The sequence below is a fragment of the Brienomyrus brachyistius genome, chromosome 2, assembly GCF_023856365.1.
Source record: "Brienomyrus brachyistius isolate T26 chromosome 2, BBRACH_0.4, whole genome shotgun sequence".
Classification (NCBI taxonomy): Eukaryota; Metazoa; Chordata; class Actinopteri; order Osteoglossiformes; family Mormyridae; genus Brienomyrus; species Brienomyrus brachyistius.
In genome coordinates this window covers 6,968,070-6,992,926 of record NC_064534.1, presented here as the reverse complement: position 1 = coordinate 6,992,926, position 24,857 = coordinate 6,968,070, and the positions used below count along the sequence as shown (strand labels likewise).

The 24,857-nt window shown below is 47.3% G+C and overlaps 1 protein-coding gene across 5 annotated transcripts; it reads left to right on the top strand.

The window, feature by feature from the left end:
• The first annotated feature begins 4,605 nt into the window (after nucleotides 1–4,605).
• On the top strand, nucleotides 4,606–24,656 carry smarcad1a (SWI/SNF-related, matrix-associated actin-dependent regulator of chromatin, subfamily a, containing DEAD/H box 1 a). 5 transcript variants are annotated; one of them, XM_049001297.1, is made up of 24 exons: nucleotides 4,606–4,885; nucleotides 5,296–5,365; nucleotides 6,141–6,222; nucleotides 6,336–6,402; nucleotides 7,282–7,376; nucleotides 7,848–8,138; nucleotides 8,534–8,731; nucleotides 8,829–8,907; nucleotides 9,358–9,764; nucleotides 14,608–14,804; nucleotides 16,515–16,605; nucleotides 18,988–19,087; nucleotides 19,167–19,226; nucleotides 19,479–19,554; nucleotides 19,693–19,828; nucleotides 20,003–20,134; nucleotides 20,510–20,602; nucleotides 20,828–20,945; nucleotides 21,063–21,178; nucleotides 21,370–21,558; nucleotides 23,029–23,147; nucleotides 23,741–23,923; nucleotides 24,023–24,132; nucleotides 24,300–24,656. In XM_049001297.1, the coding sequence occupies exons 1-24, from the start codon at nucleotides 4,765–4,767 to the stop codon at nucleotides 24,359–24,361; spliced, it is 3,192 nt and encodes a 1,063-aa protein (XP_048857254.1). In that variant the 5' UTR covers nucleotides 4,606–4,764; the 3' UTR covers nucleotides 24,362–24,656. The 5 variants fall into 5 exon arrangements, with proteins under 5 accessions (XP_048857254.1, XP_048857252.1, XP_048857251.1 ...); XM_049001295.1 differs by having other exon boundaries at nucleotides 7,461–8,138; XM_049001294.1 differs by having other exon boundaries at nucleotides 7,282–8,138.
• Nucleotides 24,657–24,857: the final 201 nt, after the last annotated feature.

Genomic DNA, 24,857 nt, shown 5'->3' with positions numbered 1-24,857 from the left:
CTTTAAAGTACAACAATACTCAGGTCCAACAGCATGAATACTCAATACACTACATGGGCCAGAGGTGGAAAACTCAGGGCCAAAAAGTTTCTTTTTCAACCAGCCAGTTGACTACACTTTGACTGTTTATATTGAGCCTAAACCTAAACTAAACTTTCCACCTCTGATATGGTCAAAAGTATCTGAATGGCAGGCTGTCTAACATCTCATTCCATAACCATAGGACATCAATGAAGTTAGTCCTCCCTATTACTATTCTAGGAAGGCTTTATAGCAGAATTTCTAATATTTGTTTGAGTAATTTGCTGCCACTCAGAATGAGAGAAATCAGGTACCAATGTTCGGCGATCAGACCTGGCCCACACTCACCAATCCAGCTCATTCATAGGCGCTGAGCTGGGTGGAGGTCAGGGCTCTGTCCAGACCTGCCAAGCTCATCCCCTCCCACCCCAGCAAATTCATTTCAGTGCAGACCTTGCTTTGAGCACAAAGGCATTATCATGCTACGGCAGGAAGCAGCCGTCTCAGAACCTTCTCCATGAAGTAGGAAGCGCGGAACTAGCAGGATTATCATTATATGATTATATGCTGTAACATTACGGTTTGCCCTGGGGGGGGCTCTAGCGCAAGCCCTAAAATAGAGCCCCAGAACACTATTCCACCTCCAGCACACAATGCAGGTGGGACTGTGGGAGAGTTTGTGGTTATACAGCGAATACAGTGCTGACTCAGTGACCTAGGAAGGTCCTCACGACCATGTGCTGAATAAGACATTGGATGGATGAATGGATGGGTGGATGGGTGGATGGATGGGTAGATGGATGGGTGGGTGGATGGATGAAAAATGTGAGGTGTAATTTTTTAAGGTATGGCATAAAATACGGTCACCTGGCACCTCCAGGGTTGGGGGCCCAAATCCTCTAGCCTGCATGTCCTCCCCGTGTTGTGTGGGTTTGCATTAGGTGTCCCGGCTTCCTCACACAGTCCTACAAAGACATACAATTAGGCAGATGCGCATCTCTAAATTGCCCATAGTGTATAAATGCAAGCCTGCCACATCCCATTAAGGAAGGACTGCCAAACGCAAATGCCACGACTCTGGGCTAATTATACTTTTGAGCTATAATTACACCTAATTGAACACTGCACCATGTTTAAACGAGGTTCTATTATAGTTTCTTTTAACGGCTTCATTTGTTCATATCTATTTTGCCTGCATTTATAATATCTAATATAATAAAATAACCCGAGGTTGTCTGCTAAAGTGCAATATTAGTTTGATTCATTATGCATAACTCCGAGGAGGCAAGTCTGATTCCCACCCAGATTTCTCGCAGTCCAAAGATGAATCGCCTCTACATTGTGTGCATGTCTTGACTTTGTAATGGAGAAGCAGATATGGAAGGTAGATGTCTGCCTGGTAGGTATGAGGGCATAGCCTCACAGCGCCCACATGTGGTGGTGAAGACACACCTTTCCTTCTTAATAACGTTAAATACCTATTCTATATGAAATGTGATATTTGTCCATCTTGTCAGAATTAGGCAGTAGGATTCCTTCCATCTATCACCACTTGTGCAGTACAGAGTAATGGTAAGCCAATATCGGGGGGGGGGGGGGGGGGGGGCGGGTTAAAAGGTAGGGGCCACCCTACATAGGATGCTGGTCTATTGCAGAACATGCACTCACCCACTCGCACATAATGGGCAATTTATGATGTCGATTAACTTAAATGCTCCTTTTCGGAGACGAGACCCACACTATATGAAAAGAGCATGCAGAAGGTGGTGGGGTGGTGGTCCTAATCTTCAAAAAGGGGGACTGGAGCATGTGTTCCAAATTAGGGGAATCACACTCCTCAGCCTTCCTGAGAAGGTCTATGCTGGGGTACCGGAGAGGAGGGTCCTCCCATTGCTCGAACCCAGGACACGGCAGGAATAATGCGGATTCCGTCCTGACCGCAGAACACTGGACCAGCTCTATACCTCACAAGGATACTGGAGGGTTCTTGGGGGTTTGTCCAACCTGTCTACATGTGTTTTGTGGACCTGGAAAATACAGGGGGGCCCTGTGGGGGGTACTTCAGGAGTATGGGGGCCATCAGATCCCTGTATAAACGAAGCAGGTGATTGGGTGACATTGGCAGCAGCAAGTCGGACTCATTCCTGGTGGGTGTTGGACAACGCCAGGGCTGCCCTTTGTCACCGATTCTGTTCACAATTTTTATGGACAGAATTTCTAGGTGTAGCTAAGGGGTGGAGGGGATCTGGTACGGGCGCCTTAGGATTGCATCTTCGTTTTTTGCAGACGACATAGTCCTGTAGGTGTCATGGAGCTGTGACCTGCAGCATGCACTGTGGCGGTTTGTGGCTGAGCGTGAGGTGGCCAGGATGAGGACCAACACCTCCAAACCTGAGGCCATGGTTCTTGACTGGAAAAGGGTGGATTGCCCTCTCCAGGTGGGTGATGAGTTACTGCCTCTAGAGGAGGAGTTTAAGTATTTAAGTATCATTGTCCGCAGTGGCTGGGCTCAGCCTTAAAGAGCTCGGACATTCGGAACTCCTCCACATCGAAAGAAGCTAGTTTACATAGTTCAGGGATCAAAATCATGAAAAATTGGTGAAGCACTACGTGGCTGGGGGCTAACATGATATATATTTAACAGTGACCTCATTCACTGTATAGTTTACTTTACATAAAATGTATTTGCGTCCATGAGGTTATACACACTAACTAGCGTAAACCATGGAGTTAGATTAATGCGCTAGCTGCCCCTTCATCCACATGCCAGAAGTCATTTTCTTGTTTTTGTCAAAGGTTCCCCAAAGATCTCAGATTAAGGACAGCTTGGCCCATAGCTGTTCGACTGAAAGATATTGTAAGATACCACAGCTGTCTGTAGCTGTCATTTCAAGGCAGGCGATTGTGACAGAACTGGGCAAATTATGCGTCTGAAGGAATGTATGATCGCTTATTTTTGTTCCTTTTTCAGACCATCTGAACAAGGCTAGCGCATAAGATAGTCATAAGATTAGTCTTTCTGTATGGTAAACAGTGTTAATCAATAGTGTAAACTAATTGAAATAATAACACTATAGATCAACTCATAGCGACATAATTGGAATTACCACTAAAGCTGATATTGAACATCCCTTTCACATTGTTCTAACACTGATTGTTGTGGGCAGGGTTCATTTTATTCCTTGTCTATCTGTATAAAGCTGTCATATTATTTGATTAAAATTTTATACCTAACTGCCCATGTTTCATAAAAGGTAAGTAGATTATCATACGGGGAATTAGATAATCATAATATTAATCATTACAATAAAATATTTTATGACATTTTTTTGCAATGGCAATTGTCCACACTGCAGAAGTGGACATATGTGTCTCTGGATGTAAGGATGACCTGCCTGGATCTTCTCTTAAATGGAGTCTGGGGTCAAAATCGTCTTATTTTATTTATGGATTGATTCAATTATTAAAACAACAACAAGGAACCGGGTGACTTTCTAACAATATGGTAGATACGGAAATCTACATTTTGGGAGAAACTTTGAAAAGCTGAAATTCTAAATTCAGTCTGTTCATAAATCGGAACCTGTTCACGTTTTGACAGGGAGAGCTTAATTTCTCACGTTTATAACAAATAAAATTTCATGCAAATCGGTTCAGAATTAATCGCGTTACGGTCGAGTTTATAGAGAGGCCTGCATCTCTGGACATTCATTGCAGCAGCTCTTGATTATTATTATTATTATTGATCCGTCTATATTCCAACCGCTTTTACTTTACAGGAGACGCATATCATGTGGGGAAAACGAGTTTAAATGCCGTCCTTCGGTTTTTTTCTTAACTGTTAAGACACATCGCCACGTAGTAAAACTACGAAACTGTACATCCCTTGGAATTTCCTTCAGCCCCCTGATCGGCACAATCTACACGGAGCTTCCCTTCCCCAATGGGCGAAATCTACTAAGGGGGGCACCCCCCCCCCCCGGTCGACAACATCTATCGATGGGGCTACCAGACTCCACGAAATTTGTTTCTGGCTACGGGCCTGCTAGGAAATATACTGTACAAGGTAGGGGACACTCTGGATAGGAGACTAGTCCACCACATGCACAGACGCATATACACTCACACACACACTATCAACAATTTAAACACCAAACCACATACAGAAGGATATCCATACACAGGGGTCGGATTCAACCCCCAATTCTTAAGTTGTGAGACGACTGAGCCACCGTACCAGAGAAATAATTGTCCTTTAACTTAAACATAAAAGAATACTTATAATCTTTAGAGACGCGATAATATGAAGGATACAACCGCTGAAAGTGCTCAAAAAAGCAAGATGGTTATTACAGAAAAACTTGTCATATCGGCTTTTAAAATCGCTATTCTTGGTTGTAGCAAGGTGAAAACAAAAATCCACGTGAATTTGTAACTCATTGCTGCCACTATATCACGGACTCTCTGAATTTTCGCGCGTCCAATCACTGCGTTTTGGTTTGTAAACCGGTGTTCTATTGGTGCGTGTGTTCTGCTATTACTTCTGGTTCGTCCAATGACCGGCGCCGTTATGTGAGCGTCTGGTTTCGCGGGAAAGTGTTCGAGTCTCTCAGATTACCCGCGAGCCACTCAGAGCACTGCTGCTACCCGTCCGGTTACAGCTACTTCATCGCCTTTTAACTGTTCGCAGTCATTATCAAGACTGCAAATGTGTTGTAAGCAGTACAGCTCCATTTTTTGAAAATGAGTTTTAATTTGGAAAGGTTTCGGTGCCGAGGGAATGAACGCAAAAGGAAACATCTGGCACTGACTCAGGATCGCCGCGGCTCTGCAAAATCCAAGCAGGACAAAGAAAACACACCAAGTATGGGACCTTAGTCACTACCAGCCCACCACTGAGATGCAAACGCGAATTAATGGCGGACATCCCCGCGAATGTCTATTTTCTGTAAAAACATCTCACTTTCTAGAGTCAAAGTGAATCATCGTGTTGTTAGCCAGCTGTTGTGAGCATTTTAACCTTGTATAGAGTCGATCTTAAATCGGCACAGTTTGTTTGATATTAATGAGGTACGGCTATATTAATGGATATGGTTTTGGAATTACTAACATCATTAGGTCATTAATATGGAACTTAAAATTTAAAGTGTTTTTTCCGAGTGGTGTACACCGCCTGGGTTATGTGTGCTGGTAATAGGTCTGGAGGAATGTAGTTGCGTGAGATCATCTCCTGGTGGCCTGAAAGCATATCCTGCCCTTTGTCCTCTTCCACAGGCTCCACAGCCCAGGGAACGATGCAAGGACAGCAGACAGCAGAGCCTGACTGCCAAGCCCCAGTGTTAAAGTGAGTTGGTCCTTTTTGTGTGGTTGGGGTGTGAGAGAGAAGAAATATATTAATATTACTGTCACTGCCGTGCCCTACAGTGACCATTCTTCCTGGCCTTTGTCCATCTGCCCGTCACTTTGTCACCAGGGCCATGCCGAGAGGTCCAGGCTGGTTTGAGCTCAGTCATTGTACTTGTGATTTTCTCACTGCCACATCTCCCCCCGCCCTCCCTGTCCACGATATCAAACATAAAGTGATTTTAAGCTTGTTTCAAGTCGCAAGCCCAGTGCGTTCCTTGTTCTCTCACAGTAACAGTGTGCAGGGGGTAGCGTGTGGCTCTGTGGGCCAAGCCTGTGAGCCTGTAATCAGAAGGTCGCAGGTTCAAACCCAGCCTCAGCACGTCTGCGGGTCCTTGAGCAAGGCCCTTAACCCCCAGCGTAATCAATAATTATTATTAACCCACGCAAATGACTCCTTTAACCATTTAATCTTTTGCTGTGACTAGCCTAATCCCCAGTGCAGTGGGAATGTCTGTGTTGACATAGTTGTGTTGACAAACCCGCGAGACACAGCCTGTGTGTTCATTCACGCCGTCGTCTTTAAGTAGAGCTGCTCCCTCCGTTCTCTGGATGCCTTAATACTGACGTTCGGAGTGACTCTGTGCCTTTTCTGAAGTTCGGCGTATTCAGCACAACCCGGAAATGCTGGCGATGTCGATCTCGGTGCGCTAGTGGACTGTAGATCAATGTTACACGCTGCCGAACTCACCAGCTCTGCCCTCCTTTGTGATCAGGACGTCTGTACAGACTGTGGAGGACTGGGAGGAGGGGGAGGCCTCCAGAGAGTGGTGCACAGGTGACGAGGAGATGGAGGAGGTAATGCAGCGGCTGGGCTGACCCCTCCACAGTGACATGGCTCCAGCCCGCTTTGCATACATTATTAAGCTTCCTATTGGCCAGCTTAATATTAATTAATATTTTTGTTTTAGGTAATCAGAACCCCAAGCCCCCTGGATCTAACCTTGGCTTCCTGCTTGACGAGGCAGACAGACAAAGGTAGCTGGCCTCGCCGGATCAGCTGGGCCTGCAGGTGCCCAAGCCACACCCCTTTTCTGTTTTTCTGCCTATACGGGGGTTTCCATGACAGCTAATCGTGTTTTCACCTTGTCTGGGACTGGACCTTGCTGGCTACTGTGGGTTTTTTAAAAAAATTTTTAGATCTACCCTGGATATGTTTAACCACTGGGGTTTGCTGTGTTCCACTGTACCCCCTTTGGGCTGTCCCATAACTCCCCCCCCCAATGTTGTGGGTAGTGACTGATCTACCCTTCCCTGATACCTGCCAACCAGGATGCAGTCTTTCCCCATGTTTGTGGTGAGGGTGCAGACAAGATGTTGACAGGGTCTCTTGCATCCACCTCCAACGATTGGACCCTTGCCTAATTATTGGTGCACATGGTGTAGGCCAGTGTGTGGCTCGGCCGGGCTGACCCTCTCTGCCTGTAATCGGAAAGTTGCCGGTTCCAGCCAGGCTTCAGTAGAATAGTCGCATGTCCGTGGGCCCTTGAGCAAGGCCCTTAACACCTGGCTCCCTGGACACCACTGGAGGTGGCTGCCCTTCACTGCCAAGCCTGCTCTCACCTACATATGTGTGTTTCGTGGAGGGTCTTATGGGAAAGGCGAAATCAGAATTGTCATGTCATCATTTATTCAGTTATTTTGAAGATGATAAATTTCTTTTTGTCTTTGCGATTTACTCAAATAGATCTGTGTAATTTATATTATTTTTAAGCCCAGCAGTACATGGACATTTAGCATCAGAATGGTTCTGAATGGCCTCCTTTGTCCGGCTCTAACAGCTGCTCATTTTTCCTCTGTGAATCATCAAGCCCCAACTTTGGTGACTGCAGTGTGCACTGTGTTTCCTCGCTCCAGGGTCAGCCCAGAAGCGGAAGCACGGCAGTGTTGACAGCGGCAACTCTGAGGAAAGCGGAAATGAAATGGAGAGACCCAACAAGAAGAAGAAGAAGAAGAAGGACACGTCTATGGCTGGTGTTTACAGTGGCGACTCTGAGGACAACGACAATGAAATGGAGAGACCCAGCAAGAAGAAGGACACGTCTATGGCTGGTGTTTACAGTGGCGACTCTGAGGAAAACGACAATGAAATGGAGAGACTCGGGAAGAAGAACACGTCTATGGCTGGTGTTTACAGTGGCGACTCTGAGGACAACGACAATGAAATGGAGAGACTCGGGAAGAAGAACACGTCTATGGCTGGTGTTTACACTGGCGACTCTGAGGACAACGACAATGAAATGGAGAGACTCGGGAAGAAGAAGAACGCGTCTATGGCTGGTGTTTACAGTGGCGACTCTGAAGAAAACGACAATGAAATGGAGAGACCCGGGAAGAAGAACACGTCTATGGCTGGTGTTTACAGTGGCGACTCTGAGGAAAACGACAATGAAATGGAGAGACCCGGGAAGAAGAAGAAGAAGGACACGTCTATGGCTGGTGTTTACAGTGGCGACTCTGAGGAAAACGACAATGAAATGGAGAGACCCGGGAAGAAGAAGAAGAAGAACGCGTCTATGGCTGGTGTTTACAGTGGCGACTCTGAAGAAAATGACAATGAAATGGAGAGACCCGGGAAGAAGAACACGTCTATGGCTGGTGTTTACAGTGGCGACTCTGAGGACAACGACAATGAAATGGAGAGACCCGGCAAGAAGAAGAAGCAGGACACCGCGACGGCTGGTGCCACCATTCCTCATTCTTCAGCATTCCAGGTTATCTTGCCTGGTCCCATTTAGTGCCGCCTCTCCCAGCTCTGAGGATGCGGGTTATACGTGTAGCTGGAAAACAGTCCCACTGTGACTCTGAGACCAATGCCAGGGTCTGCAAGGGTTTGATAGGCAGCATCATTTTTTGCTAGATAAGGAATGGATGAATGAATGTATTTGTTGACATTCTTCAAGGTACAATGAAATGGGAAGACTATGCTTGTTGGTGCAAGAAGGAAAATGTCAGGAAGGATACAAATACGGAAAAAATAAGATGAATAGTATATAAGATAAACATGATATAAATGAGTAAAGAATAAGTGTAAACAATGAACAAATGAATAGGGGAAAATGACCAGGATTAGGTGCTAAAATAAGTGACTTATGTGCTGTACGGTTAGGTGGCTCCGTCAGGCCGAGACAAGAAGAAGCCATCTTTGGTCAATGGGCGAATTATGGTCAGAAAGCTGCAGATGGCTGCTCCTGAGCCGGACGGGGATGTGCGAAAGCCGAACCCAGGCAAGAAGGGGCCGTCCTTAGTGGATCAGGGAATTTTGGTCAGAAAGCTGCAGAAGGCCTTTCCTGAGCTCGACAGGGAGGTAGGTCTTCCAGATGCATCTGAGAACGTCTGCCTGTCTGGCTCACCCTCAGCTGGATCCTTTAACTGCCACTTGGGCCCCCACTGTGACCTCACAGGAGCTGCGAGACATACTGCAGCAACACAACTGGAACATGGAGCAGGCCCTGGACGAGCTGTACCTATCCTCCGATCTGGGTGAGATTCCATTCCGAGATCGAGAGACTGTTTCTCAGAAAGGCCTACAGAATGTTTCGTCGTGGGTATTGCTTTTGGTATGTTTTTAAATAAATGTCAGCTCCTAAAATGGCCACCTAGTCTGTTTTTCTGTTTGCGTCTAAGTGCTAAAAACAAACTATCACCTATATCATTTTCATTGTTTTTCTACACTCATGGTGCACTTGTGCTCCCGGGCACCTGGGTAGTTTTATCGTCTATATGTACGTTTTAGGAATCTCACTGGTTGTGGTCGCAGAACCTCGGAATTCTGGTAGCTACGTTCCACAACAGTGGAAGCACGCTCTGTTTTTGTCTCCTGTTATCCTTTGACCTTATTCTTCTCTACCAACATGACATTAAATTCGTCACACGCTGGATGTTGTAACGCTACTCATTTGCTGTGCTGTTCCCTGGTTTGTCCTGTCGTAGACGAGTCGCCCAGCTGTCCTGAAGTCCGCGTGAGACGTCCTGTCGTACAGCAGCCTGTCACCGGGGCTCAGGGGGCGGGCGAGAGGGCCGACCCCCCCGCTGTCGCCAAAAAGGCCGGCATGAAGGTTACTGCAGCCAAAGCCAAGGTGGCCAGGCGGAAGGGGCGGGGCCAAACGGCCGCGGATTCGTATGCCAGCACGTCGGAGGAAGAGGGCAGCAGGGATTTTGAGGGCTCATTGGATGACGACTCGGACGGGGGGGGCAACATGGACTCAGAGCTGAAAGCAGGCATCGTGGAATTCTTCCAGCAGGCCTCAGTGGACGAGCTGTCGCTCATCCGCTCATGCTCTCGGACGAAGGCGCAGAAGATCATGCAGCTGCGGCCTTTTTGCTCGTGGCGTGACCTGGTAGGAGCCGCCTTAGCTCGCTTCGCCGTGCTGGACCAGTCGCATTTCTCTCTCCTTTAATGCTTTGATTATTTCCTGAATTTTTCTTCTTTATCACTCCCTTTGCACACACTTCTCCCTGTATAAAGCTGTGTTCTGCTCAGGTGAGTCTGCCCCAGCTTAGGAATGGGTGGCCTTGCCCTTATTAGGCTGCCGTTGCTCTCCATTCTAAGCCAATGGCGTTGCATATGGGGTCATGTGACCATCTGTGGCGTGAGGGTTCTTGGGGAACGGGCCGTCTGATAGGCTGCTGCCACTTTCAGTCAGACTGTCTGTCATGCCTGTGGGAGAGAGGAGCCGGTGAAGGGGGGCGGCAGCTCCTGAGCACGGCTTTGCACCTTGGATCTGGATCTTGCGTGTTGGATTACACGCACAAAATGTTCCCTTTTTTTGAGGGATGATTTTCCTTGAGAGCTTAGCTGCATGCCTGTGTGGCTCTCTGGCTGTCAGCCCCCCTCACGCCGCCCGGCTGCACACCCGGGGCAGCCCCGCGTACCGCTGACGGATCCGCCATGCTTTCCTGATGCTCGTAAGTCTGCCTTCCTTTAGTTCCCAGCCTGATCCTGTGTCCTGTAGGCGGCCTACTTAAGTCCCTCAGCCGGCCCTGTCGCTGTAGTCGTGTGACTGAAATCGTAGGAGCGCCGAGTTAACTGTCGTTTTGCTGTGGGGGGGGGGCACCAGCATGTGCATAGTGTCCAGTGGGCCGCGGCGGGGGATGTATGCACACTGTCTAGTGGGGAGCATTTTCCCATTCGTGCAAATGTCTGGTTCTGCTCAAAACCTCTCTGCTGATTAAGTTCCTGATATCACTGGGCTCTCGCCTTTTAAAGGTTCCTGGATATTGTTTCTGCTGGGTCCTGTGTGGCTTTGCTCGATCCCAGGCACTGACCGCCACAGGGCCACTGCGGCCGGCTGCTTTCCCTCGTGGGTCTGATCTGCAACGTGGGGGGACGAGTGCATGTTTAAACGGGTGTTTGTCTCTCGTCCAGTTGCTGTGCTGTTCAGACTTGAACCCAGGCAGAGGTATGAGGACAGAAAGGGCCTCTTGCGGGGATTATTTGGACGCACAGAGCAGAGCTATAGTGAATACAGTCAGAAAAATAGCATTGTTTTCTCTCAGTCTCTTGTGACTTCATGCCAACTGAGATTTAAACAACCTTCAGTCCAAACTGTATGTGTAGTGAATGTATTTCATGCCTGTTATGGGTATGACTCATTGTAAGTAATTACTTGGGTAAAAAGATACATTGTGAGGGGATTTTACCAAAGCAGGTTCTGGGTGTTTGTTCAATGCTAGTGCAAAGTTCCCTTTCCCAGCCACATCAACATTGTTATTGGGGGGAGGGGGGGCTTCCTTGCATGTTCCAGGTTTAGGCCCGGCCTGTTAGCAGCCTCAGGAAAGATGTTGCCCTTAGTTTGCGGTTCTGTTGGTTCATTGTGCTTCTGTATTGGCCTTCACGCTGCATTTCTTTGTGTTTTCACAACAGTTAAAATAAGAATTAAGGACGGGCTGATCCAAATTTTTTCAGTTCTGGTCAGATTCCAATACACAGCTGCTGATATTGATAGAGATTCCGATACAAGAGCTCTTTTTACTTTAATATTTTAATATATACTATATATTTATGTACTGGTTTTTAAACCAGTAAATACAAATAACAAAAATGTATGCCAAACATCTTTAACTAAGCTCCCAAAAACATACATAACGTACTGTTCCGCCTCATTTGTACATCTTGTTTTAAGCATTTTCGAGGCATTTTGCACTTTGAATATCTTCCAAGCGAGGAGATATGCAAGTGGTGAATGCTTAAAATGTCCCACAGTGTTTTTCCCACTGCCGATAGCTTCACTTACACTGCGCTGCGATCGCAGCTCCTCCTGCATCTCAAGCTGTAGCGAGTGCGCAAAACAGCCCAAGCCAGCGACTCCCAAATCATACATTGCTTTTTTTTTTGTCTCGCACAATTGTATGGGTTTTCTTTAGTGGAAAACCCAAATCTAAAATGGGAAGGAGCTATTGTGTGACTGATAATTCAAATGGCTCCTATTTTGTGTTATATCTCTTTAGACACGTCCGACACGTGTTTAGCTTTTGCCTATTGTTTGGTCATGTGTGCTCGATACCTGTGGAGTAAAGTAGGTCTTGATCGGCACCATTGCCAACCCGAATATCGGATCAGTGCATCTCTAGTAAGATTGTGTTCGTTTGTCTTGCTGTGCCCTGAATATTTGTGTCCATTCGAGTGAGCATGAGATTCACACAAGCTGTCAGACGGACTCTTACCCTCGGCTCGCGCCTCTTGTTTAAGAAGGAATTGTGGTCTCATCTTTGGGGAGGAGGGGGGGGGGGGTTTCGTGGTTTATTTAGGATTTGTTGTCATGATCCCCATGTTGCAGATGTATAGATGGTAATGTGCACCCCATCTGTTCTAGTAGAAATGTCTCCCACGTTTAACCACAGCCTCTCAGCAGTCAGTTATACTGTGCTGTTCCTCTGGATTTTGGTGAATATCTGAAGAGTAGCTTCCCCGTGACTGAACTCTGAGATCCGCTGGTGCTCTATGCTCACATTGTTACACTTTGGTGCCTTTTTGTGGCACTTCGAGCCTTTAAGAATAAATGACTTCGCACAAGAGCAAACATTGACACACTATTCATTCTGAAGACGAACGGCTGACGATCTATAAAGACCCTGCTTCGGAATTAGAAACCGCCACGTACTGGATGATTAATACCTCTGGCTGCTCTTAATGGACTTAATCCACTTGAGGATCAGACGCAGATAAAGGACTTTAGAAAACTGCCCTGAAAAGATGTGGAGAGTCGGACTTCGCCTGCAGAGCCGGGCTGAAGGGAAGCTTCATCATCTCCCAGACCCAGAACCGCGACCCAAATCGGCGAGTTTTGCTGAGGGTGGTTTTTCCAGGCATGAATCTGCCCTGTGAGTGGCATGCCAGGTGAAATGGTGAAGGGAGCAGTCACAAATCGTACCATCCTGACATATGGTGGTTTATGGTATTTTCAACATCGGATTTCAAAATGCCACGGTATACCACGTTTACCATGGTACAGCCCATGGCCTACTTCGGGCGACGCGTTCTGTCAAGTCTAGTCACTTGGGTTATGCACGTGTTTTATGCATCAAGCTTAATTATCGACATCTGGTTTTTATTCATTATGCCTACAAGCATCGCTTCGTATTTTTCCTGGAATCGCAGGGGTGCCGCCGAAAGCCGTTTCCCCTCGTTCCTCCATCTGTAAGAACGGAGCCTTTAGAAAGGTGGCTGCATGGGCTCTTGTTTTCCTGCGCGTCTTTCTCAGCCACCATCTGCCCCGCGGTGCCTGTCGGGTTTCGCCGGGCCGCTCTTTTGGCATGCACCTGCCGGGCGCGGGGAGTTATTCCTCACTACTTGCGAGCCTCTGGGTTTCTGTGCATGCCGACAAGCCTGATCTTGCCACTGTGGGTGGGGATACGGTGGCAGTACAGCTGCCTCGCCTGCAGCTCTTTGGGGGGGGGGGGGGGTGTAGGCGGGTCTGCCACGGTCAAAATCTCCCAGCGTGCCGCCGTTTTAATACACTTTAGATTTTGGTTACGATACCAAACGTGACATATGGCAGCTGTTCGTCCTTTTCCAGGTGTTGGCTGCCTCAACATGATCTTTCTTCATCCTTGAACAGAAAAAGCTGCCCGGCTCACACCAGCATCCCACCCCTACGGATCAGGCTTCGTAGGGTTGTCCCAAACACGGCCGTGAAAGTATTTTTTCAGGGTCTGATCATCTTTCTTTTGATAGACGTTTTATGCGTGTTGAGTTCGTATGGTGTCCCGCAGTGGCTTATCAGTTAAGAGGGTCTAAGTCAGGAGTGACCCCAAGCGTGACATTACACACCCTAGAAGAGTATGTTACGGTTCTGTGATTGTGGCTCCCTTGCTGTAATCAAAGACTGACCACCCCCATTGGGCTGGCTGTGTTATAAGTTACTTTAGCCAGTCTGCCTCTAGACATTTTTAATTTTTCATACGGCACCTTTCACAGTAGGTGCACGAAGAGTGTGTGGCGGTACATTATTTCATTTATGCTAAATGGTTCATGATACGGGGTAAAATGGGAAGAGGGTTACAGTGGCAGCAGGCGGGAAGGGGAAGAACTGGCTGGCCAGCCGCCCCAAGCACGCTAACATTATGCAATAGAAATAAAATGATCGTGCGTACATAAGTGCAAGGCGTAAAGTGTTACATTTAGCTTTAACGGTACACAAAATTCACGGCTAGTGCAGTTTTACTACAGCATGGAAAACTCTGTTTTGAAATTTAATTGGGCAAAAAGACACGCAAGACACTTTCCAGTCTTGTGGAAATCCTTCCCAGAAGAGTGGCAGCTGTTATAGCTGCAAAGGGGGACCATCTCCACATCGGTGCCTATGGATTTAGAATGGGATGCCATCAAATTTCCTGTGTGATGGCCTGGTGTCCCAATCCACATGCATTTGATATCGCAGAGCCAGCAGACAGTTTTGGTCTTCTCAGCTACCCTCTCCAGTGCTGGTGTACATTATTGGAAAAGGACAATGTTCCCAAACCACCAATATGACTGACTAACCAATTCACAGCTACATTTAGCATGTTTTCCACGTTGAATATCTATTGTGTATTTAGGTTCCCTCCATATCAAATGTATTTATTTGGTTAATTGTGCCTACCAATCCGAAATGTACCGAACTGTTCATGACGAGTATGTGTACTGCCGCCGGAGCACTGGCAGTGAAGTCGTCTGTGTGTGTCTGGTTTCTTGTTTTACAGGAGAGGGCGTTCCATAGGGGAAACCAGCTCTCCTACAAACTCCTGTCAGGTTGCAAGGTGGTGCTGAAGGAGCGACGGATGGTGCTGGAAGTGATGAAAAATTGTGAGGCCATCGCCGGCAAGATGATGAAGGACTTAGCATTGCTCATCCAGAGAGGTGCTGCCTCCTACAGTCAGCCTACCGTTCTCAACAGCAAGTATGTCCCCTGACAGCAGTACTTCTCAAACCGGACCTTGGGGACCCACTGGGGACCCACTGGGGACCCACTGGGGACCGACTGGGGACTGACTGGGCTTCTCCAAGGACCAAGCTGAGAAACATTACCTTAAGGCCAATTCATACTTTTCCATGCGTGCATTCGGTTGTGGATGAAGGGATGTGACAGACTCCGGACGACAGAAAACTTGCGCGTCTGTGCACATCAACTGTAGATGTGCAAGATAATTGATCAGAGATGCTGCCTGGCCAAAAATAAAATCGTCGTTTGAATTTTTCGTTGGGTCACCTTTAGCATTGATTATGCCGCACATTTGTCATGGCTTTGTTTCCACTAGCTTATCCAACATCTCACCCTTTATCTTCACCCAGATTTGCATTAATTTCTCACCGAGATCCTGTTTTGACAAGCGAGTTGAACCTCCATAAAGCCTCCTTTAGCACATCCCAAAGACCTTCAGTGGGGTTAAGGTCACAACTCTGTGGTGACCAAGTCAAACGTGAAAATGATTCCTCGTGCTCCCTGAACTACTCTTTAACTATTCGAACCCAATGAATCTTGGCATTCTTATCCTGGAATATGGCCATGCCAACGGGGAAGAAAAACATCTATTGGTGATGGATGGAGCTGTAACCTGGCCATTCAGTAGATTCAGGTACTCAGTTGAATTTACTTCATTGCTGCATAATGTTGCTGAGCTGTAATAATCGGCTCTTAAGTATTTGCTGATATAAATTCAAGTGACTTTTTTTGACCAGGCAGTGTAGCAATTAGCGGTCAACAAGAATAGAATACAGCAAGGGTAGTTGTAAATGTTATGGTGAGCAGTTGTATGAGGAGGGTCAAAGATACCTGCATTTCTCTTCTTTTACTGCACAGACATGATATTTAGGGTGTCCGGCTTGTCCAACGCTTTTCATTGTGACGTTGACCCTGCGTTAACATACTGGAAGTTTCAATTTGTCATATGTACAGTATTTTAGAAGGCAGCACTATTCTGGCATTTTGAAGTCTTGGTGATAAGTTCACCAAGTGGAGTGATTGGGGTCCCAGTTAATTTTGTGCTAAGGATCTCTGAGTGGTGGCTCTGAGGCTCGGGATCTGTGCCAGCAACTGGAATGTTGCTGGCTCAAATCCCATGAGTGATTCTACTCCGTCGGGCTCTTGAGCAAGACCCTTAACCTGCAATTGCTTCGTCCTGGGTGCGACATCAATCTACATCATGTCCTATACGGAGGTTCTCCAATTTACAGGGAATAACTTGGTGGCAGGATTGGCACTCCAGCCACCGGAAAAAATACTGTGGTTTTATCTTATAACCGTAAAATTGCCCAGTCTAGACTAATGGCTTTAAAACTGTTCAAAAAAGTTTACCCATTTCACTACACTCCTTGTATTTGTGTTTGTTGCAAATACATCTGCCCTGTCCTGGGCTGGTGGAACATCCTTGCGGCATGCATGCCCCGACTGCAAGCACCCGCAGCCAAGTGTAGTATTAACACAAGTTACCATGCGGACAACCCACTGCAGCAGGAATGCGCAATCAGAAAAGTAGTGTCAGTTTTGCTTTAGATGAAGCCCATTTTCCCAGCATGCACTGGGATACTCAGGCTCAGTGATCGGGTTGACGTGCACAGTTCAGCCGCCGTGACTGAGACGCGTTTTTCCCTTCCCTTGCTACAATGTCAGGATGCAGCTGAAGCCTTTCCAGCTGGTTGGCCTGCACTGGCTAACCCTACTTCACCAGAACAAGCTGAGCGGGATCCTCGCTGACGAGATGGTGAGAGATGCTCAGGTCCGGGCCGCACCGGCCACCTGACCCCCCCAACCCCCCCCCCCCGTGTTACACGCATATTGCTTGTGTTTACTCATCTCTGTTGTCATTGTTGACATTATTTGTTCATGGCATTGTTATCCTTATCATTATTATTGTTGCTATATGTTAGCTTTCCACATTCTGTAGTGCGTTGGGTACACTTCAAGTTAACATTGCTTTGTTCTTACATTTGCGACACGTACGTCGTGCTCATGTCACATTAGGGTAATTATCACAGTGTGCCTAATTTGTCATTCAGCACTAACTTTTGCAATTCTGTGATTATTGTTTCCTGTATGGAAATGTAAGGAATAGACTAATGACTGTCTATCTGGTAATAGCTAGAAAAGTCTAGTGTGGTTAATGATTGTTCAGCGCGCTATTAATTCCCCAGCTGGAAATTAAATTGCAACTTTTTTGATAGTGTCTGTCTGAACAGAGAAAAGCAACATGCATATCTGTAAGAATATGCAATGGAAAGTGCATTCATATCCGAAGGATGAATGCAAGGCCATAATACCTGGTTCCCTTATACCAAGTAGGTGTTTGTAATATAATGATGACATTACTTTGCCTGAGTGGGTTGAACAAAATATCTTTCTCTGAATCGATTCTTGGAAATTTAGCCTGAAGTTCTAAGTCATGGAGATTTGTTGTTTGAAAAGTGTACGAACCCTGCTAAAAGTAGGAGGCTGTGCCAACAGGCATTTCCCCTAGACTCGATTGTGTGGCAGTAAAGATTCTCAGTCTGAAGCTTGGCAAATTTGCAAAACTTAATGTATTGCAGATTTGTATCTGTTCGCAAATTCAAGTCCCAGCCTGATATGGGATGTTCAGTCATTGCAGGGAGAAAGTCTTGGGCCTGTCTGTAATCCAACAAATATCGGTACGTGTGCGTGCACAGTGGACGCAGTTCCGTGTGTTGAAGGATTGTCAGGACGCACGTGGTCGACTGCAGTGTGGACGTGTCGGACATCGCTGTTGCGGCACCCTTACGATAGGCCCGCACGCTGCCTGTGACACGACTCACCTTTCCGTGAAAAGTACGTGCAGCTGTAACTTTCAAAAGATGTGGGTGTGGTCCATGTGGATGGGGTGCTGTGCCCCAGGGACAAAGGGCAAGATATTAATCCAACCATCCATGCTACAGATTCTTGAGAACAAATGTTGTTTATATTCAAAATTCACCTTTTTCCCCCCCTCTGTTTACTTAAGTTGATTCCACCAGTAACCGAGAGGCAGCCTGTCAGAAGGCAGTCCTGTTAAATGCTCTTTGTCCTGGACATTGTTCCAGTTGTTTCTGGAATTCTCTGGTGTCTAATTTATGTGCCCCATTTAATCACAGTTTTTTTCCACCCTGTAACCCCTGCTGCATTTGCTTTCTGGGTGTCTTTCTTTGACACCTTCTACGCTGACTTTCCTATTTTGTGGGTTTCCCAAGAATCCGTGTGGCTCGGAAGATTCGTTAGGAATTATGTGAAAGAATCCGCCCGGCTTGGGCATTTCACTCACCTTGAGCTGTGCAAGTCCTGCAGACTGCAGGCTATTCCTGTGTCTGGTTGAAATGAAATGATCATTTAATTGTCATTGTACAAGTACACGAGTACAGGTGCAAAGGAATTCTTTACCTTCTGTACCAATTTGCAAAATATCCACCACCAGTCTGGTGGCTTAATGTTTGTCTGTCTTAATTTCCCATCTTAAAAAATCATGTCTATACTACGTTTCTTGCTTTTCTGCTTTTCATTTGCTCTATGACCAACAATAACGCTTTTAGCTCAGTCTCTGACTGTTCGCATCGTACTTCTGAGGCTGACAATAACGGATACTTTGACTTTAGTTGACACGCACATCCCATTTCGCTTTCCTTTGAAGCCGAAACGTGCGGATATACAGGTGAGCGTGATGCTTGGGACCAGAGTGCAGGGTCAGCTGCTTCTCTGGCAGACGTACGGCAGTTTTCAGGGTTAAGAACCTTGCTGAAGGGCCCACCAGCGATGTGACTCTGCCAACCAGGGCACTGCAGAGAATTTGATGGGCAAGTGCTCCAAGGATAAGAAAGGGACACTGAGTACCTTTAAGGACAATGTGCCAGTTCCCATGAAATAGCTCAGGCAAAATGAGCAGGTGCTCGTCCCCAACCCTCCTGTTGTGGGCGTTGAGGTCACAGGCACTGAGGGCTAATTGGTCCTTAATAAAAGTAAGCTTTTTTTCCAAATGAGATCTGCCGTGACCCAAAACACTCTCCACAATACGATCACAGTGTGGGCCCCATCCCAATGCCTTAGTGATACCACGGGCTGCTCTGGAGGAAGCAAGAAACACTGTCGTTATCTGCTTTAACAGGGTTTAGGGAAGACCGTCCAGACCATCTCCTTCCTTGCCAGCCTGTACCAGGCGGGCCTCAAGGGACCCCACCTCATCACCGTGCCAGCCTCCACCCTAGGTAGGCTGCTCCGCCCACCGGCTCTCTGGGGATATCAAGTGCCAAAACGCCCGTGACGGCATGTCCTCTTTCGCCGCAGGTAACTGGGTGCGTGAGCTGAGCCTGTGGTGTCCCAAGCTGAAGGTGCTGACTTACCAAGGTGAGTGGCTAACTGTCGCTGCACGGCCCATGCTCCTGGTGTGGCTGGGCATTGTAGGAAGCTTTATAGCAGACACGATGGCCATGAACACAGTGTGGATATATAGGGTTTGCTGTTGCCATTGTGGGACCTTAACTGCAGTTTGTCATGCTAAACTTCAGTTCAGATATTGGTTTAGAAATCATAGACGCTTAAGTTCTTATGCACCAAAACAAGATGCCCGCTTTATGATGATGACTGATATGTCTTCAGGTAATATGGAGGAGCGTAGATACCTACGACGTAACATACTCCGCCGGCAGGTGGACTTCAACGTTATTATTTCCACGTGAGTCCATTATTTACCTCCTGCAGCCTTTCGTGGTGTTTGCCTTTTTGACTCATTCCAGAAGTTCTTTGTTTTGAACCCACCATCACGCTCACCATTTTTTTTCTTTTCTGTGATGTCACATCATTGCCCTGACAGGTACAACATGACCATCGGATGCTCGGGCGACCGCGGTCTCTTCAAGAAACTGAAGTTGCAGTATGCTGTGTTCGATGAGGGCCACTTGCTGAAGAACATGGACACAGTGCGCTACTTTCACCTCATGGAAATCAATGTCAGTGCTTTTTAGTCAGGTGAAGCATGTTGGATGGAGCGGTGTCTCTCGACCTGGACCTCAGTGCATTGTTGAAGCTGCCCGAGGACGGGTTTGAGAGACACTGGGTAGTGTATGGCTCGGATTGTCCAGAAGTAGATCTTAATACCCCCCTCCACGCACCCCACATTGCAGGCACAGTACCGGCTGCTCCTTACAGGGACCCCCCTGCAGAACAACCTCCTGGAGCTGATGTCACTACTGAACTTCATCATGCCCTCCGTGTTCTCCAGCAGTACTTCTCAGATCGCCAAGTTATTCTCAGCGGTATGGAGGCACTACGGTAGACTTTAAAGGGGTTTGCAGAACCAGCCATTGTTCGCAGTTGATGCATTGTCACACTGAAGTTGTTGTCCAGGTTTTGCTATAGTTTTAGTTGGACCCTGATGTTATTGAGTAAATGAACAGTTCCGACTAATAAAAATATAAATTCTTAGGCGCCTGTTTACTTCAACCAGCCCATGTTTGTCAGTATGTTGCTAGCGTTCAGTGCACAGTGGTCAAGTTTTATTGTTGCCTTGATCTTTGCCAGCATAAAGATGCCACTTCATTCTCCCTGTCTATGAGCTGCAAAGCACAAAGCAGGGCCCAGACATCCAGGTCGTCTGAGTTGTCAGGACACTGACTCATGTTGTTTGTTAGAAATCTTCAGAGCACGGCAGCTTTGAGAAGGACAGGATTGCTCATGCCAAACTCCTCTTGAAGCCCTTCATCCTGAGAAGAGTCAAGAGCGAGGTTTGGTGCATGCTGTCTGCCGTGACGCTTCTCGTAGACAACTGGCTGCCCTTATGGGGAATCCTGCTCGATCGTAGGGTCTTCCGTTCAGGTGTAACGTGTCTGTCTGGCGTGACGCTTTAACTGAATTTTACGCTGATCTTCGTCTCTGTAAAAGCTGAGCACCTATGAACCACTTACTGTCACTTTCAAGACCCTTGGCACTAATGTCATCTGATACCGCAGGTCCTGAAACAGCTGCCCGCTAAGGTGGAGAAGGTGGAGCTCTGTCCCATGAGTGAGAAGCAGCAGAAACTCTACAGCACCCTCCTGGTGACGCTAAAGTCTTCTGCCACCAGCGAGCGTAGGTGTTGGCGTCCCGTTTCGAGTTTGAGTGGTGCTTGAATGGGTGGGCATCATAATGAAGGAACTACACATACCCATGGTCACTCCATTGGATCTTTCTGCTCTGGTCCACCAGCAAAGGTGCTGAAAACCATGATGATGCAGCTGAGGAAGATGGCGAACCACCCCCTGCTCCACCGACAGTACTATACTAACGAGAAGCTTGCAGCTATGAGTCAACTCATGCTCAAGGTGGGTGGGGGGTGGTTCTGTCTACTGGGTCACATCCACCATCATAATCAAAGGTGATCTTAAATTCCTTGGATTTGTTTTCCATGAGCTAGATGAATTCAACTTTTTGGCCAAAGTTGGTCACCGAGTTGGTCCTCGTTGGACTGTTGGGGGCAGGCAGCACTGAGACTGTTTCCCAACGCCCTGTACAGGAGGCCACGCACCACGATGCCAACCCCACCCTCATCCAGGAGGACATGGAGGTGATGTCTGACTTTGAGTTGCACCGCCTGTGCCAGCAGTACCCCATCCTAGAGAGTTACGAGCTGCAGATGGATCTGCTGTGCGACTCGGGCAAGTTTGCCCTGCTCACAGAACTGCTGGCTTCACTGAAACAGAAGGTGAGGGCGAGAGTCCAACCCCATCGCAGGATCAATGAGCCGCCTGGCCCCAAGTACTAGAGGGAAAGCTAAGACCGTGAACATTGTAAACGTTGGGTAGAACCCATCCGAGATACTAAACATCGATGTTGCATCTCCCCTGAAGCCCCGTCCTGTCCGCCACATATGGACTGGCCTCGTCTAACATTTACTGAAGTTCCCATCTTCAGAGTCACTGTGGGATGTGGGCGCTGCTTATCGGCAAGGCTGGTAGATGGGGCAGTGCCAGGTGAAGGAGGCTGTCGCCTGGGTAGAGGACTCCATTAGGGCCTGCTAGTGTTACTTTATCAGTAAAGCACAGGGGGTGAGTGCCTGTGCAGAGAAGAGAGACCATAAATCGTAAGTAAGCAGGTGCTTATTTATACCACTACTTCCGTTTACGGTCAGTAAATGAATTTTTGTCTTGCACGTTTTGTCTTTCTTTTTTAGCTAGATAAACAGGGAAACGCGAATTTGTCATATCGATGCATATGTATTTATTTGATGTGCATTTCCTTTGCAATAACAAGATATTAGCGTACATTTTAACCTTTATACACCAAACGAAGTGGGAATTAGCCATATAAAGATGAAAGTGCCTGCTAATTTCGTCATAGCAGTACAACTTTGTGTTGTCACGACAATAAATCGCTGTCTGTGGCTTTATGCGGTGAATGCGTACTTGCGCACCAGTTATGCTGCTACCCTAATGATGAAATTCTTGTCTGTTGACGTGATGAAAGACCGATCTGATTGACGACGCTAACGGACATTTGCATATCAGACCCTTTGGCCCTTTGGTTTTACTGAGACTGTGTAGTGTCTGCGTTTGGCACGATAGCCGGAGAACAGTGACAGTGAAGAACGGGGATTCTCAGACTCTTTGATTGAAGGTCTGCATCGGAGTTTTGTTCAAAGTCAGAGGTCTGGAACAATTTTCGATAACAAAGCAGCATTACACAAATTTTAATGAATGAACAATCATCTTCAATACAGACATCAGTATGTAACAATAATGGGAAATTTCTACCGCTTACTGATCGTTTTGACTCTATGTGGAAGGGACTATGACTCGTTATGTGCGTGAGAAGGTTGCTGTTCTACATTGTATTTTTTGTACTTCAAAGGCAATAAGGTGTATGATCGAACAGGTCCAGATGAACTTGTGGTTCGGTTCACATCCGGACCACGGTCTGCACTTCGAGAACCCATAGTGTAGAAACTGGTACCACAGGCTAGCGGCAGGATGACATGCTGTAACACGTTGTGCGTCTCACTCGTCCAGTTACCTGGGTAAATGTAGCAGGTGCTTAAAGCCCAGGCATGTTCTTCAAAATGTTCGCCCCGAGGCAGCTAACATTTGGGTATTTGAGGCAGCTTGTTTGTGGTCCCATGGGGGAGGGCGCCTTGATGACCTCTCTCTCCCACCCCTCTCTCCTCCTCCTCCTTCAGGGGGACCGTGTGGTGCTCTTTAGCCAGTTCACAATGATGCTGGACATCATGGAAACCTTCCTTCAGCACCTGGGCCACAGCTTCATCCGCCTGGATGGCTCCACTCCCGTAGCAGACAGGTGAGTGCAAGGCACCTCCATCACTGTGAATCTCCTGCTGTGTCTCAATTTCTCTCCATCTACACTCAAAACAAGGATAAGGGTAGAACCAATGGGCTGAACCGTGTGGGGGTCATCCATCCGTCTATCTTCTAATACTCATCTAGATCTATCTCAAGCAGCACAAGGCTGAAGTAGACCCTGTGTGAGATGCCAGACCAAAGAGATCACGTTCAGCTAAAATAAAACTTGTCAGGGTTGTCTGGTGTAGAATTCTCTTCTAGATTTAGACTAGACCCGAAAGTCCAAGGTTTAGAGAGGACTGTCTCAAATGTTCCGCTACTATAAGGATTCTTACGATTCTGTTAAAAGGTTGCTGGCTTTTTGCTCTGCAACATCTTTCAGCTGCAGTACAGATGCTTATTTTCAGTGTCCTGATCCCTACAGAATTTCTCATAAATCAAAATATTTCCATCTCCTCCTGTCACACCCGGTTTCCCACCATCAGTGGGATGCTCCATCTTACCCAAAGTCTTGGTGTGTGCAGCAGATCTCCCTATGGTGGCTCGTCGCTGCATCTTAATGCCTGCATGCTTTTCTGTTTCCTGTTCAAGGATCGTATTGATCGACAAGTATAACAACAACTCGGAGATCTTTGTCTTCCTGCTGTCGACTCGGGCCGGCAAGGAGGGCATCAACCTGGCCTCAGCCAACGTAGTCATCCTTCACGATATCGACCTCAACCCTTACAATGACAAGCAGGCTGAGGACCGCTGTCATCGCGTGGGCCAGACCAGGTAGGGCAGGCCTGGGAGGGGCTTCAAGGAGGGAGAGGGGGCTGCATTTGGGGCGAGCATGGAGTGAGCCTGATGCCTCTGCTTTTCCCCTCATGAAAGGACGGTGCAGGTGTTCAGATTGGTGAGCCAGGAATCCATTGAGGTCAACCTGCTGCAGATTAGCCAGAGGAAGCTGAAGTTGGAACAGGATGTGACTGCTGCTGAGGAAGGTGAGGCTGGCTCTCGTACTCCCTGGTGGTGTTTTGGGGTGTATTCTGGGGATAGCAGCTCGACGTAGGCTTGGAAAATAAGCCCTTCCCTCTATTTAGGCCAGTGATTATCTCTGGGGCTTCTGTCCAGATGTTCTACTAGTAATGTTGATTCTCTCCATCCCCAGGTAAACAGGGGAACTTGTCTGAGGACATGGCCTCTTTGCTGAAGACCGTTCTGGGCCTGTGAGGATCTCACCTGCTAGCCCATCTCAATGCTGCTTAACACTGAGTGCCTCATGTGGATATTCAGTACCTGAGCTGTGAAGAATCTCAGCTCATGTCGGAGTGCTGCTGCTTGCAATCTGCTCAGTCATTGAAGATGCCCTTCAAAGGACATTCTGACTTGGGACATTTTTATGTTTGTGGGTTCATGTTGTAATGTCAGATTATGTATGTAAAGTTTACAAATGTTTATTCTCTCAAAAGCTGCTCTTTATATCGCCACAGCATTTGCAAGTGAAATAAAGATTTTACAGTGTTAATGGTGTTATTGTACATACAGGACCAGCGGAGTTGAACGTTTAATGGTTTAACTTTAAATGATGGTTACGCCCCCATGAGCTTCCTTGTCTCTGGCCAGTGAGGTGAGTTTGGTCTCCGCTGTAGATCTACCAGTAAGTGACTTTTGCTCTGAAAGTAGATGCTTCCCCTCTGCCTTAGGTGCTGTAGATCATTACTCCATT